Below are 15,073 nucleotides of genomic sequence, written 5' to 3' on the forward strand. Positions count from 1 at the left end.
CAGAGCTATCCTTAAAGTTCCAATTTAATAAGACAGACATGTTGGCATCGTACTGTGGAATCCCAATTCTGGAAGTTATATCAGATTCCCACCCAGTTGAAAGTTCATGATCTTGTCCAATCTTCTTCTTCCACGCTGGCATCTCCACCCAGCTGCTTCCGGTCAGGTGCAGAGGTGCGGAGACAAAAGATGACCTTGGGCTTCTAGAAAAGAATGACAACAACACCTTCCACAATTCTACTCCTTTCTATTCCCCCTTCCCAACTACTACACTAATGAAACAGCATAATGAAATAAGAGAGAGTGTGGCAGGCCAAAGATCTTAAAAGGGATATAATTGCAGGCCTTTTTAAAGCATTTTTTAAATACAGTGTATTGTTGGGGTGTACCATTTACAAAAAAGAAAGACCAGCAAGAAAATAATAATAGATATTAACACATAAACTAATAATAGTAATAATAATAATATAATAATGACATGAAAATGAATGAATGGAAACTTATAATAATCATAACACATGGGCAGACACAACCATAGTTCCAATTGGAAACCTGGCTTTCCTGAACTAAGCCAAATCCAAGAACACTAGCTTGGCACGCCATCCATTCCTGGAAGGGCAAGCTACTGAACAGGTAGCAAACCCCACATTGACTAGCACTGATGATGTTACCTAGTCAGGTAATGAAATGTCTGCAGGCAAACCACCAAGCTCAAGAACGCCAAGCTTAAGAGCACCAAGGACTCCATAGAAGAGCCAAGGTGGCTCAGTGGTTAGAGTGCAGTATTGCAGGCTACTTCAGCTGACTGCTAGTTCGGCAGTTCGGCTGTTCAAATCTCACCGGCTCAGGGTTGACTCAGCCTTCCATCCTTCCGAGGTGGGTAAAATGAGGACCCGGATTGTTGGGGGCAATATGCTGACTCTGTAAACCGCTTAGAGAGGGCTGAAAGCCCTATGAAGCGGTATATAAGTCTTAACTGCTATTGCTATTCCTATATAGTTCAACCCTGAGCGACAGGTATTCAACTGTGAGTTACTTTCTTATTCTATTTTGGTTTCTTTCCTCCAGACCAACAAAAGGGAACTCTCCTATTGACCAACCTCACACTTCAGTCGTCAGGTACCTACCGCTGCATTTCTTCCAATGAGTTTGGACACCAAAGTTGCCAAATCTCCCTCCATGTGACAGGTGAGGACTTATCAGTATACCAAGGAACTCTTTTTGTTAATCTTTTGGAAGACCTGATAATGGTAAGGATCTTTTCATGCAAGACCCTTAACCAGCTTGTTTAGGAATTTAACAGCAGGTATTTGCATATCTTATTAAGTCTGAATATTTTTAACCTTGGTTTTGTTTTCGTGGCTTACTAGGTGTGTTATGTGAATGATTCACTGTATGTTACCAATGGGTTAACTTAGGAACTAGGTTAGGAACATCGTGACCCATCAAAACCGCGGAGGACAAAATCGCGCTCGATGAAAGCGCGCATGTGACATCATCACAGCGCGACGAAAAAAAATAAAAATTTAAATAAAATTAAAATTAAAGCAAGCCGATTCACATAAAGGTAAGGTTTAGGGTTAGGGTTAGGGTTAGGTTAAGGGTTAGGGTTAGGGTTAGAGCGTTAGGGTTACGTTTAGCGTTAGGTTAAGGGTTAGTGTTAGGTTTAGCGTTACGTTAACGGTTAGGTTTAGGGTTAGATTTAGGGTTAGGTTAAGGGTTAGGGTTAGGGTTAGGTTTAGGGTTAGGTTTGGGGGGGGTTAGGGTAAGGTTTTTGCTTTATTTTTACATTTTTCGATCACAGCGCGATGTTTTCGTTGCGCTGTGATGACGTCAAATACGCGCTTTCATCGACCGCGATTTTGTCCTCCGCGATTTTGTGGTGGAACCAGGAACATTGTGTGAATGGAAGAAGCAAGTAAACAGCTAAATTCTGCTTGTCGTAAAAGATCTGGATTTTCTTCTTCTTCTAGATTTTGCCATTTTGTTCTATTAGGCTTATAAGCTTATAAGGCTCTAGACCTGAATGCATTTCACTGGGTCTTGGGCCTGATAAATTGCCACTTCCCATTATTTACCTCCCAACGGCCGATAAGATCCCACAGGGTGGGCCTCCTTCGGATGCCGTCAGCCGGACAATGTCGGCTGGTGGGCCCCCGGAGGAGAGCCTTCTCTGTGGCTGCTCCGACCCTGTGGAACCAGCTACCCCCAGAAGTCTGGACCTTACCCACTCTCATGGCCTTCAGGAAAGCTGTTAAAACCTGGCTGTTCCGGCAGGCCTGGGGCTGTTGACCTTATTGCTAAGGTCCAGCCCTGATTGGAAATGTATGCATGTTGGTAATTTTTTTTTTTTTAAAAAATTATTTTGGTTTTTTTCTTTCTTTGTAAGCCGCCTGGAGTCCTCCAGGATTGGGCGGCCTAGAAATTTAACAAATAAATAAATAAAAATAAATAAATAAATATTTAAAAGAAATCCTGGTCTTTGGATCCTACCCATTAAACCTTGAGTAGATTACTCAAGTCAGCACAGAGATTCCAACTGTCCCAGACAAATCTCTATGTGTTTATAGTGCCATCTAGTGATACACTCTTTACATGATCTTTTTGGCTCAGACTTTCTGGGTAGGCGGGGAACGATGCCAACCACATGTTGAAGGACCATTACTCGTTGTTTTGATTTTCTAAGACTCTTCTGGAGATATTCGGGAGGCATTCTTATGAATGCTAAAAACTGGAAATTGGCTTTGCTTCAATCTAGTTCCCCATTATTTTTGTTTTTGTTTTTTCAGGGAAAAGAATCTTGAAAGTCAAATGAAGTCAGGTGGGAAAGGGATCATGGCGGGCTTTTGTGGCAGCATCCATGGTTTTCAGAATACTCCAGGCAGTAGTGGGATTCAAAAATTTTTACTACCAGTTCTATGAGCCTGGCTTGGTGGGCATGGCTTGGTGGGCATGGCAGAGGAAGGATATTGTAAAAACCCCATTCCCTCCCCACTCCAGGGGAAGTCTACTGCAAAATCCCCATTCCCTCCTGATCAGCTGGGACTCGGGAGGCAGAGAATAGAATGGGAGTGGGGCAGAGGTGGGTTCCTACCAGTTCGCACCAGTTCAGTAGAACCGGTTCGTCAAATCTACCAAACCGGTTAGAAGAGGTTCCGCCAGTGGACCCGGAAAGCAGGCCACACCTACAGAAGAGGTTCCATAAAATTTTGAAACCCACCACTCACACACACACACACACACAAACACACACATACACTCACTCACTCACTCACTCACAGAGAGAGAGAGAGAAAGAGAAAGAAAGGAAGAAAGAAAGAAAGAAAGAAAGAAAGAAAGAAAGAAAGAAAGAAAGAAAAAAAGAAAGAAAAAAAGAAAGAAAAAAAGAAAGAAAAAAAGAAAGAAAAAGTGAGAGAGAGATGAAAGAAAAAAAGGAAGGAGAGAGAGGGGGACGGAGGGAGGGAGAAAGAAAACACATGGTTGGCAAGCCACTCCCACCATGTCACATGGCCGGCAAGCCACTCCCACAAAGGAGGCCACACCCACAGAGTAGGTTCGAAATTTTTTTGAAACCCACCACTGGAGTGGGGCCAGTCAAAGGTGGCATTTACCGGTTCTCCAAACTACTCAAAATTTCCGCTACCGGTTCTCCAGGACTGGTCAAAACCTGCTGAATACCACCTCTAACTCCAGGGCACCATCTGACCTGCCCTTCTCCCCCCTGCCCCAGTTTTTCTCGGCCTCACTTAGACGTTCTAGGAAAAGAGATAAATAGTGAAACTTTTCATGCACCAAACAATGTTCCCTCTAATTTTTTTTCAGTGTGAGCGGAAAAGTATAGTGTTTGAGCGGCACATTTTCATGCCTGAGCACCTGAATTTTTTTCACAGATGTCACCTAAGACAACAACGAAATCAGTATTATTTGAAACTCAAAGTTATGTTTATTCAAGGTACCCGCTTAATTAAAAGTGTTATATAATATCAGTATCACTTAACAACGGTCCTGCTTAGCAACCAAAATGTTGGCTCAGAAACTCTGGCATTGAAGCGTACAAGTCTTAAAGCTGTCAAGTTACAAGACCCTCGCACCCCTAACCCTTTAGGAAAAAAACCCCAGGGGTCTTCAAACCTGACAGCTTTAAGCCTTGTGGACTTCAACTCCCAGAATTCCTCCTCCAGTCATGTTGCAGCAACGTCATCTGCGTGGATCTGCTCCATCTTCGGTTTTTTCACAGGAGGCAGGGCTGCTGCTGAAGATGCCAACGAGCTCCCGCCGCCACTAGAATATGCATTTGTTTAGCATGACATAGAATAGTCTTTCAACCAGAAGTATGGAATAAAAGAGAGACTGATAAATATTAAAAAAAATAAAACCAAAAAGCAGCTATTTATTTGAGTTCTAGATAAACATTTAGTTCAGAAGAGATTAGAATAGAACAGAGAAAGAATAGAATATAGAGAATACAATAGAAATAGAATTGGAAGGGACCTTGGAGGTCTTCTAGTCCAACTCCCTGCTTAGGCAGGAAACCCTACACCACTTAAGACAAATGGCTATCCCACATCTTCTTAAAGACTTCCAGTGTTGGGGCATTCACAACTTCTGGAGGCAAGCTGTTCCGTTAATTGTTTTAACTGTTAGGAATTTTCTCCTTAGTTCTAAGTTTCTTCTCTCCTTGATTAGTTTCCACCCATTGCTTCTTGTCCTGCCCTCAGGTGCTTTGGAGAATAGCTTGACTCCCTCTTTTTTTGTGGCAACCCCTGAGATATTGGAAGACTGCTATCATGTCTCCCCAATTCCTTCTTTTCATTATACCCAGTTCTTGCAACCATTCTTCATATGTTTTAGCCTCCAGTCCCCTAATCGTAGAATAGAATGACAGAAGGGACCTTGGAGGTCTTCTAGTCCAACCCCCTGCCTAGGCAGGAAACCCTACACTACTTAAGACAAACGGTTATCCAAAATCTTCTTTAAAACTTCCAGTGTTGGAGCATTCCCAACTTCTGGAGGCAAGTTGGTCCATTGGTTAATTGTTCTCACTGTCAGGAAATTTATCCTTAGTTCTAGGTTGCTTCTCTCCTTGATTAGTTTCCATCCATTGCTTCTTGTCCAGCCTTCAGGTGCCTTGGAGAATAGTTTGACTCCCTCTTCTTTGGAGCAACCCTGGGCCCTGAGATATTGGAAGACTGCTATCATGTCTCCCCTAGTCCTTCTTTTCATCAAACTGGACATACCCAGTTCCTACAACCGTTCTTTATATGTCAATATCATTTAGACAAAGTTGATCCCCTTATTCTCCACTCCAGAACCTTGGAGTTTGAAGTTCTTTGGTTCTCTTCTCCCACCCTCTGTGTTCCCACGAGGGGATTAGCATCATAGCTCAACTGCCCCCCTCCCACCCATAAAGACCAGGAGAGCATCGCTGCGCATAGCCAAATGCTACCATAGCAACTATGGCGTTGTCTGATGTCTTTCTTGCACGCTAAGATGGACTGACGGGGTGAAGCATAGCTTGCATTGTCCCTAGTGCGGATTCTTTTCCCAGCCTTGGTCACTTTACGAGGGGTGGACTTCAGTTCCCAGAATTCTTCAGCCAGGGAAATTCTGGGAGCTGAAGTCCTCTGTCCCTCCCTTATTCCTGTTTCCTTTTCCTTCATTATATTCAACTGTTTCAATATTAAGTGTAATTCTTCCTTCCTAACATTTTTCCATTTTTTTCCTTATATTCTTTTCCATTTCAACATTGTCTTTGTTCCTTCCATTCTTTCTTCCTTCTTTCAATCCTTCCAATATTTTTTCCTTCATTCCCTTGTCTGTTTCAATATTAAGTACATTTCTTCCTTTCTTCCTATACTTTTTTCCATTTTCTTCCTTATATTCTTTTCCATTTCAACATTGTCTTCCTTTTTTCCTTCCTTCCTTCCTATACGTCTTTCCATTTTCTTCCTTATATTATCTTTTCTGTTTCAACAGTCTTTGTTTCTTTCTTTCTTCCTTCCTTCCTTCCCTTCCTATACTTCTTCTTTCATTCATTATATTTTCTTTTCCATTTCAATATTAAGTGTAATTCTTTGTTCCTCCTTCCTTCTTTCAATCCTTCCAATACTTTTTCCTTCATTCTCTTTTCCTTCAATATTAAGTGCAATTCCTTCCTTCCTTCCTTCCTTCCTTCCTTCCTTCCTTCCTTCCTTCCTAAGTTATTTCCATTTTCTTCCTTATATAATATTTTCTGTTTCAACATAAAGTGCCTTCCTTCCTTCCCTCCCTCCCATCCCTTTCTTTATGTTTTCTTCATGCTTTCTTTTCTTTTTCCTCTGCTCTTTTTAAATCCCCCCCCTTCTCCTCCTCCTCTACATTTAGGTTGGATTAGTTTGTACAACGGTCATCAAACTTCTGAAGTAAAAATAAATAAATAAATCATATTTAAGAAGAAGAAGAAAAAGGAAGACGTTTTTAGTTAAGTCAAACGTTTTAATAAAAGTTTCATCTTTTAAGATTTGTCCAACACATCCAATTGTAACCTTAACAGTAAAGAATATCACCCCAGCTGCTAAAGGTTCAACCAGTCTGAGAACCATTGAAAAGACAACAGTGCAAAATCCAAAAGACACAACTTCCTCACCGCCATTGCTTTGGTACCAAATCTTTGAGGAAGGGGCTCCAGAAAGAAGGAGGAGGAGGAGGAGGAGGAGGAGGAGGGAACCAAAGAGAGGCTTTTACCGAGTCTGCGCCCCACAGCCAGGACCGTCCTTGCGCCTCAAACCGCGTTTCTTCCCCGCAAAGCCCTTCGGGCAACCCGAGAGTTCCGCTTGACGCCAGAAGGGCTTTGCAGGAAGAAACGCGGCGTTTCTTCCTGCAAAGCCCTTCTGGCGTCAAGCGGAACTCTCGGGTTGCCCGAAGGGCTTTGCGGGGAAGAAACGCGGCTGGAGGGGCGCAAGGACGGTCCTGGCTGTGGGGCGCAGACTCGGTAAAAGCTCTCTTTAGTTCCCTCCTCCTCCCCCTCCTTCCACAGTCTGAGTGACGCTGCCGCCAGGCTGAGAGCTGCCGCTGAAACAAGTTTGGGAAGGTCCTTTGCAGGCGGCCAGTTCTAGCCGCCTGCAAAGGACTCCCCCACGTTTGCTTTGAAAGAAACCTCTGCGCGGGAGTTAGAAACCTCTGCGCGGGGGTTTCTTGCCATGTGCGCGGCCGCGCGGCCGCGCACCTTAGAGGGAACAGTGCTGAGCACCTGAATTTTTTTCACAGATGTCACCTAAGACAACAACGAAATCAGTATTATTTGAAACTCAAAGTTATGTTTATTCAAGGTACCCGCTTAATTAAAAGTGTTATATAATATCAGTATCACTTAACAACGGTCCTGCTTAGCAACCAAAATGTTGGCTCAGAAACTCTGGCATTGAAGCGTACAAGTCTTAAAGCTGTCAAGTTACAAGACCCTCGCACCCCTAACCCTTTAGGAAAAAAACCCCAGGGGTCTTCAAACCTGACAGCTTTAAGCCTTGTGGACTTCAACTCCCAGAATTCCTCCTCCAGTCATGTTGCAGCAACGTCATCTGCGTGGATCTGCTCCATCTTCGGTTTTTTCACAGGAGGCAGGGCTGCTGCTGAAGATGCCAACGAGCTCCCGCCGCCACTAGAATATGCATTTGTTTAGCATGACATAGAATAGTCTTTCAACCAGAAGTATGGAATAAAAGAGAGACTGATAAATATTAAAAAAAATAAAACCAAAAAGCAGCTATTTATTTGAGTTCTAGATAAACATTTAGTTCAGAAGAGATTAGAATAGAACAGAGAAAGAATAGAATATAGAGAATACAATAGAAATAGAATTGGAAGGGACCTTGGAGGTCTTCTAGTCCAACTCCCTGCTTAGGCAGGAAACCCTACACCACTTAAGACAAATGGCTATCCCACATCTTCTTAAAGACTTCCAGTGTTGGGGCATTCACAACTTCTGGAGGCAAGCTGTTCCGTTAATTGTTTTAACTGTTAGGAATTTTCTCCTTAGTTCTAAGTTTCTTCTCTCCTTGATTAGTTTCCACCCATTGCTTCTTGTCCTGCCCTCAGGTGCTTTGGAGAATAGCTTGACTCCCTCTTTTTTTGTGGCAACCCCTGAGATATTGGAAGACTGCTATCATGTCTCCCCAATTCCTTCTTTTCATTATACCCAGTTCTTGCAACCATTCTTCATATGTTTTAGCCTCCAGTCCCCTAATCGTAGAATAGAATGACAGAAGGGACCTTGGAGGTCTTCTAGTCCAACCCCCTGCCTAGGCAGGAAACCCTACACTACTTAAGACAAACGGTTATCCAAAATCTTCTTTAAAACTTCCAGTGTTGGAGCATTCCCAACTTCTGGAGGCAAGTTGGTCCATTGGTTAATTGTTCTCACTGTCAGGAAATTTATCCTTAGTTCTAGGTTGCTTCTCTCCTTGATTAGTTTCCATCCATTGCTTCTTGTCCAGCCTTCAGGTGCCTTGGAGAATAGTTTGACTCCCTCTTCTTTGGAGCAACCCTGGGCCCTGAGATATTGGAAGACTGCTATCATGTCTCCCCTAGTCCTTCTTTTCATCAAACTGGACATACCCAGTTCCTACAACCGTTCTTTATATGTCAATATCATTTAGACAAAGTTGATCCCCTTATTCTCCACTCCAGAACCTTGGAGTTTGAAGTTCTTTGGTTCTCTTCTCCCACCCTCTGTGTTCCCACGAGGGGATTAGCATCATAGCTCAACTGCCCCCCTCCCACCCATAAAGACCAGGAGAGCATCGCTGCGCATAGCCAAATGCTACCATAGCAACTATGGCGTTGTCTGATGTCTTTCTTGCACGCTAAGATGGACTGACGGGGTGAAGCATAGCTTGCATTGTCCCTAGTGCGGATTCTTTTCCCAGCCTTGGTCACTTTACGAGGGGTGGACTTCAGTTCCCAGAATTCTTCAGCCAGGGAAATTCTGGGAGCTGAAGTCCTCTGTCCCTCCCTTATTCCTGTTTCCTTTTCCTTCATTATATTCAACTGTTTCAATATTAAGTGTAATTCTTCCTTCCTAACATTTTTCCATTTTTTTCCTTATATTCTTTTCCATTTCAACATTGTCTTTGTTCCTTCCATTCTTTCTTCCTTCTTTCAATCCTTCCAATATTTTTTCCTTCATTCCCTTGTCTGTTTCAATATTAAGTACATTTCTTCCTTTCTTCCTATACTTTTTTCCATTTTCTTCCTTATATTCTTTTCCATTTCAACATTGTCTTCCTTTTTTCCTTCCTTCCTTCCTATACGTCTTTCCATTTTCTTCCTTATATTATCTTTTCTGTTTCAACAGTCTTTGTTTCTTTCTTTCTTCCTTCCTTCCTTCCCTTCCTATACTTCTTCTTTCATTCATTATATTTTCTTTTCCATTTCAATATTAAGTGTAATTCTTTGTTCCTCCTTCCTTCTTTCAATCCTTCCAATACTTTTTCCTTCATTCTCTTTTCCTTCAATATTAAGTGCAATTCCTTCCTTCCTTCCTTCCTTCCTTCCTTCCTTCCTTCCTAAGTTATTTCCATTTTCTTCCTTATATAATATTTTCTGTTTCAACATAAAGTGCCTTCCTTCCTTCCCTCCCTCCCATCCCTTTCTTTATGTTTTCTTCATGCTTTCTTTTCTTTTTCCTCTGCTCTTTTTAAATCCCCCCCCTTCTCCTCCTCCTCTACATTTAGGTTGGATTAGTTTGTACAACGGTCATCAAACTTCTGAAGTAAAAATAAATAAATAAATCATATTTAAGAAGAAGAAGAAAAAGGAAGACGTTTTTAGTTAAGTCAAACGTTTTAATAAAAGTTTCATCTTTTAAGATTTGTCCAACACATCCAATTGTAACCTTAACAGTAAAGAATATCACCCCAGCTGCTAAAGGTTCAACCAGTCTGAGAACCATTGAAAAGACAACAGTGCAAAATCCAAAAGACACAACTTCCTCACCGCCATTGCTTTGGTACCAAATCTTTGAGGAAGGGGCTCCAGAAAGAAGGAGGAGGAGGAGGAGGAGGAGGAGGAGGGAACCAAAGAGAGGCTTTTACCGAGTCTGCGCCCCACAGCCAGGACCGTCCTTGCGCCTCAAACCGCGTTTCTTCCCCGCAAAGCCCTTCGGGCAACCCGAGAGTTCCGCTTGACGCCAGAAGGGCTTTGCAGGAAGAAACGCGGCGTTTCTTCCTGCAAAGCCCTTCTGGCGTCAAGCGGAACTCTCGGGTTGCCCGAAGGGCTTTGCGGGGAAGAAACGCGGCTGGAGGGGCGCAAGGACGGTCCTGGCTGTGGGGCGCAGACTCGGTAAAAGCTCTCTTTAGTTCCCTCCTCCTCCCCCTCCTTCCACAGTCTGAGTGACGCTGCCGCCAGGCTGAGAGCTGCCGCTGAAACAAGTTTGGGAAGGTCCTTTGCAGGCGGCCAGTTCTAGCCGCCTGCAAAGGACTCCCCCACGTTTGCTTTGAAAGAAACCTCTGCGCGGGAGTTAGAAACCTCTGCGCGGGGGTTTCTTGCCATGTGCGCGGCCGCGCGGCCGCGCACCTTAGAGGGAACAGTGGCACCAAACCCATGGAGGCTGCAGTGAAGGCTGTAGGAAGGATGGTGACATGTTTAAATATTCCAAGAGGAAAGAATCCAGCACGGATAAGATTTTACTGATTTTGGTGTGTTAGCTTTCTATTGGCAGGCTGTCAGAAAGCAGCTTTCCCGCCTGTATTTTTCTTCCTTGTCCCCTTCATGACAAGAATTTTTTTTAAAAATCATTAGGTTTCATCGACTGCATGGAATGGTTCCCATAAACAGGTTGGACCCCTTCAGATGTAGCAGAATGTCAGTCTTTCCCCAGTTAGGTTCTTTAGGAAAGAAAGATCCTCGACTCCCATTTCGTTGAAGTGATAGGTTCTTTTACTAAAGGATGCAGGTTGCAGCAAAGTCAAGCTAGAACTAAATTTCCCACATGGAATTGGTTACAGGTTTTCCCCACCTGCCAGCCTGTGACCCGTCCATCTTCAGCCAATGAAAAGCTGCTTAGGTGTTTTGAGAATTCTGAGGTGTTTGAGGCAGCCCGCATTCCAATCTCAGGCTCGGTGGCCTTGAGAGCTGGCACAAACTGGTTCTGTGCTTCAGTCAGAATCAATCATAATGGAGCTTGGAGGTCTTCTTTTTTAAAAAAAGATTTTTATTAACAAACATGTAAAATACACACACACAAAAATTAGACATCACATTTATACAATACAGTATGAACAGGAACTTCCTGTTTTTTATAATAGCAATTTATCAATCGATACCGCTCACCTTATATTATTTCCCCTTCTATTGTATTTCATTTGGATTTCACCATTCTTAACCCTCTTATTTTACTCATAACTATTATTTTTGAGTTTTGTTATATTCCTTCATTGATTCTTGTTTCTTTCCTCCATCCACCTATACCATTTATCCCATATCTGGTAGAATTCTGATTCTTCTTTTCCCTGGATTTCTTTAGTTAGTTTATCCATTTCGGCACAGTCCATAATCTTTCTTATTATTTCATCTTCATTTGGGATTAATTTGTTTTTCCATTTCTGGGCAAAGGCAATCCTTGCCACCGTAATTATATATAGTATTAAATACTGGATTTTTTTTGTATTTCACCGACATAATTACTAAAAAAAAAACCTTCAGGTTTCCATTCTATTTTGACACCTGTTATTGCCTCCAGTCAATTTTTGATCCTTTTCCAAAAACATTTTGCCTCCTCACAGGTCCACCATAAATGGTAATATGTTCCGTATATTGATTCGCATTTCCAACATTTTGGGGAGATATTTGTTGAAATTTTAGCTAACCTTGTTGGTGCCAGGTGCCATCTGTAAAACATTTTGTACTGGTTTTCCTTGTATGCAACTGATAGTGTCATTTTTTAAATTTGTTCCCCATAATTTTTCCCATTTGTCCAATTCAATATTATAGCCAAAGTTCTGTGCCCTTTTTATCATTTGTTCTTTCGCAATTTACTCTTCCATTTTATACTTCAGGAGGAATTTGGAGGTCTTCTAATCCAACTCCTTGCTTAAGCAGGAGACCTTATACCATTCCAGATAAGTGGCTGATCAGCCTTTTCTCAAAAGCCTCCACTGACGAAGCACCCACAAGTTCTGGTGTCCAATTGTTCCACTGGTTAATTGTTCTTACTGTTAGGAAGTTTCTCCTTAGTTCTACGTTGCTTCTCTCCATGGATTTCATCCACTTTTTCTTGTCTTGCCTTCTGCTGTTTTGGAAAATAAGTTTACCCTTTCTTCTTTGTGGCAGCCTCTCAAATACTCATGTCATTCCTAGTCCTTCTTTTCTCTAAACTAGCCAAACCAAAATCCTGCAACCATTTGTCTCTGGTCTCCCCACCCCACCCACTTAACAACTGCAGTGATTCAATGAGGAGGAGAAGGAGAAGGGGGAGAAGAGAAGAGAAGAGAAGAGAAGGAGGGGGAGAGAAGGAGGAGGAAGAGGAGGAGAAAGAGGAGGAGGAGGATAAGAAGGAGGAGGAGGAGGAAGAACAGGAGGAGAAGAAGGAAGATGAGGAGAAGCAGAAAGAGAAGGAGAGGGAGGAGGAGGAAGAGAAGGAAGAGGAGGAGGAGGAGGAGGAGGAGGAGAAGGAGAAGCAGAAAGAGAAGGAGAAGGAAGAGGAGGAGGAGGAGATGGAGATGGAAAAGGAGGAGGAGGAGGAGAAACAGAAAGAGAAGGAGAAGGAAGAGGAGGAGGAGGAGGAGAAGGAAAAGCAGAAAGAGAAGGAGAAGGAAGAGGAGGAGATGGAGATGGAAAAGGAGGAGGAGAAGGAGAAACAGAAAGAAGAGGAGGAGGAGGAGAGCAACTGTCATTGATTTGGATATTTTTCGGGTGCCAAAAAAATATTCTGGAATTAAATCATTGTCCACCCAAATGCTGTTCCTTGATCTCCACTAAATAATTTGTGGGCTATTTCAATCTTCCAATTCTGCCTGAGCGACTCATATCCCCCTTTTCTTCTAATTTGCCTCCCACTCAGGTCAGTTCCTTTCATTAATTAGCTCTCGTTTCCGTGGACAGCTCCCTCCCCCCACCCCTCCACCTCCCCAACCAAACGGCAACTGGAAGGAGAGATGAGAAGCTGGGCTAAGCGCCTGGGAGGTGGAACAGCTCCAGCTTCCAGAAGGGAGGGCGAAGGGAAGGAGAAAGCAGTGCTAGGCAAACCAGGAGTTCGTTTCAAGCAGAGGTCTGTGTTTCAGTTTGTTTTTTCAAAGGTGTGTTTGAGGACTTGGAAGAATCCCAAAGGGATAAAACTCTTGGATGATATGAGAGAATAAAGTTAAATTAGACTATATAATTATAGCTTTGCTTCTGCGGGAAGGAAGAGAAGCATTTCACCTTGGCTCCTGACAACACGATTTCAAGTTTGTGGAGTAATGACAACTCTGGTGGGAGGTAGCTTAAATTGGGAACTAGCATAGGGAAAGGATGAAGGCACATATCTGCACATGTTCACACACACACACACACACAGACTCACACACACAAAATGCAAACCTGCCTTCTGCTATTATCTCAAGGTTTAGAATGTATTCTCACACCCCTCTTAATCATACCAAATGGATCTTGATCTCTTCAGTCTTGACTTCAATCATGCTCTGGAGCTATGTATTAACTTACATACCATTAGTCCTTGGTTTACAGCCGATCATTTAGTGGCTGCTCAAAGTTACTATAGCTCTGACAAAAGGGACTTACACTTACGCCCACTATGGTCAGGGGATAAAAATGCGTGGCACGACAAAACCGCGCTCGACTAAAGCGCGCCTGATTAAACCGCATCGCTGATGTCATCAACAAGGCGACAACAGCGAGCGCGGAGAAAGAAGGGCGCTTTACAATAGCGCGTCAAAAGAAAGCCAATTCAAGTTAAGGTAAGGGTTAGGTTTAGGGTTAGGTTTAGGGTTAGGTTTAGGGTTAGGTTTAGGGTTAGGGTTAGGGTTAGGGTTAGGGTTAGGGTTAGGGTTAGGGTTAGGGTTAGGGTTAGGGTTAGGGTTAGGGTTAGGGTTAGGGTTAGGGTTAGGGTTAGGGTTAGGGTTAGGGTTAGGGTTAGGTTAAGGGTTAGGGTTAGGGTTAGGGTTAGGGTTAGGGTTAGGGTTAGGGTTAGGGTTAGGTTAAGGGTTAGGATTAGGATTAGGTTTAGGGTTAGGTTAAGGGTTAGGTTTAGGGTTAGGTTTAGGGTTAGGTTAAGGGTTAGGTTCAGGGTTAGGTTTAGGATATAGGTTTAGGGGGGTTAGGTTTAGGTTTAGGGGTTAATTTTAGGTTTAGCGTTTACAGCGTGCTTCTGTCTCCGCGCTGTTGTCACGCTGTGATGACATCAGCTATGCAGTTTCGTCAAGCGCCCTTTAGTCGAACGCGGTTTTGTGGTGGAACCATAAAAATGTAGGCGCTTGGCAAACATATGAGTCAGTGGTGAAATTCATTTTTTTAAAACTACCATTTCTGTGGGCGTGGCTTGGTGGGCGTGGCAGGGGAAGGACACTGCAAAATCCCCTCCCCTCCCCCCCCACTCTGGGGCCAGCCAGAGGTGGTATTTGCTGGTTCTCCGAACTACTCAAAATTTCTGCTACCGGTTCTCCAGAACCTGCTGAATTTCACCCCTGATATGGGTGATGTTTGCAGCATTCTGGGCTCATGGGATCACCATTTGTAACCTTCCCAACCACCTTCCAACAAGCAAATTCAATGGGAAAGCTGGATTGACTTAACAATTACATGATTTACAGTTGCAGTGATTTGCTTAACAAACTTGGCAAAAAAAGGTGCAACTCTCTTAACAATTGCCTTGCTTAGCAATGAACATTCTGGACCCAATAGTGGTCATAAGTCAAGGACTAGCGGTACCAAATTTTAGACCTACTTAATCAACCAGCTATAGACAGTGAACAGGAGCAAGAGATGACTAGCAGCACACCAATAAAAATCAATGGGACATCAGTGGCTTCCCAAGATCTCCCAGCTTCATCATGAACCTAAATGTATGAGCTATTCATACATACTCAACGCAACCCAACGC

At 43.2% G+C, this 15,073-nt stretch overlaps 1 protein-coding gene across 3 annotated transcripts in view; it reads left to right on the top strand.

The window, feature by feature from the left end:
• The window catches only part of VSIG2 (V-set and immunoglobulin domain containing 2), a 41,531-nt gene that overhangs the window by 15,979 nt on the left and 10,479 nt on the right, over positions 1 to 15,073 (top strand). For all 3 annotated transcript variants that reach the window (XM_087706323.1, XM_087706321.1, XM_087706320.1), the window contains exon 5: positions 1,069 to 1,188. In XM_087706323.1, the coding sequence (XP_087562449.1) occupies positions 1,069 to 1,188 (120 nt within the window). The remainder of the gene's footprint in view (positions 1 to 1,068; positions 1,189 to 15,073) is intronic.

The sequence above is a fragment of the Thamnophis sirtalis genome, unplaced genomic scaffold (assembly GCF_051295495.1).
Source record: "Thamnophis sirtalis isolate CommonGarterSnake01/CBP01778 unplaced genomic scaffold, rThaSir2_p1.2 scaffold_2, whole genome shotgun sequence".
Taxonomy (NCBI): domain Eukaryota; kingdom Metazoa; phylum Chordata; class Lepidosauria; order Squamata; family Natricidae; genus Thamnophis; species Thamnophis sirtalis.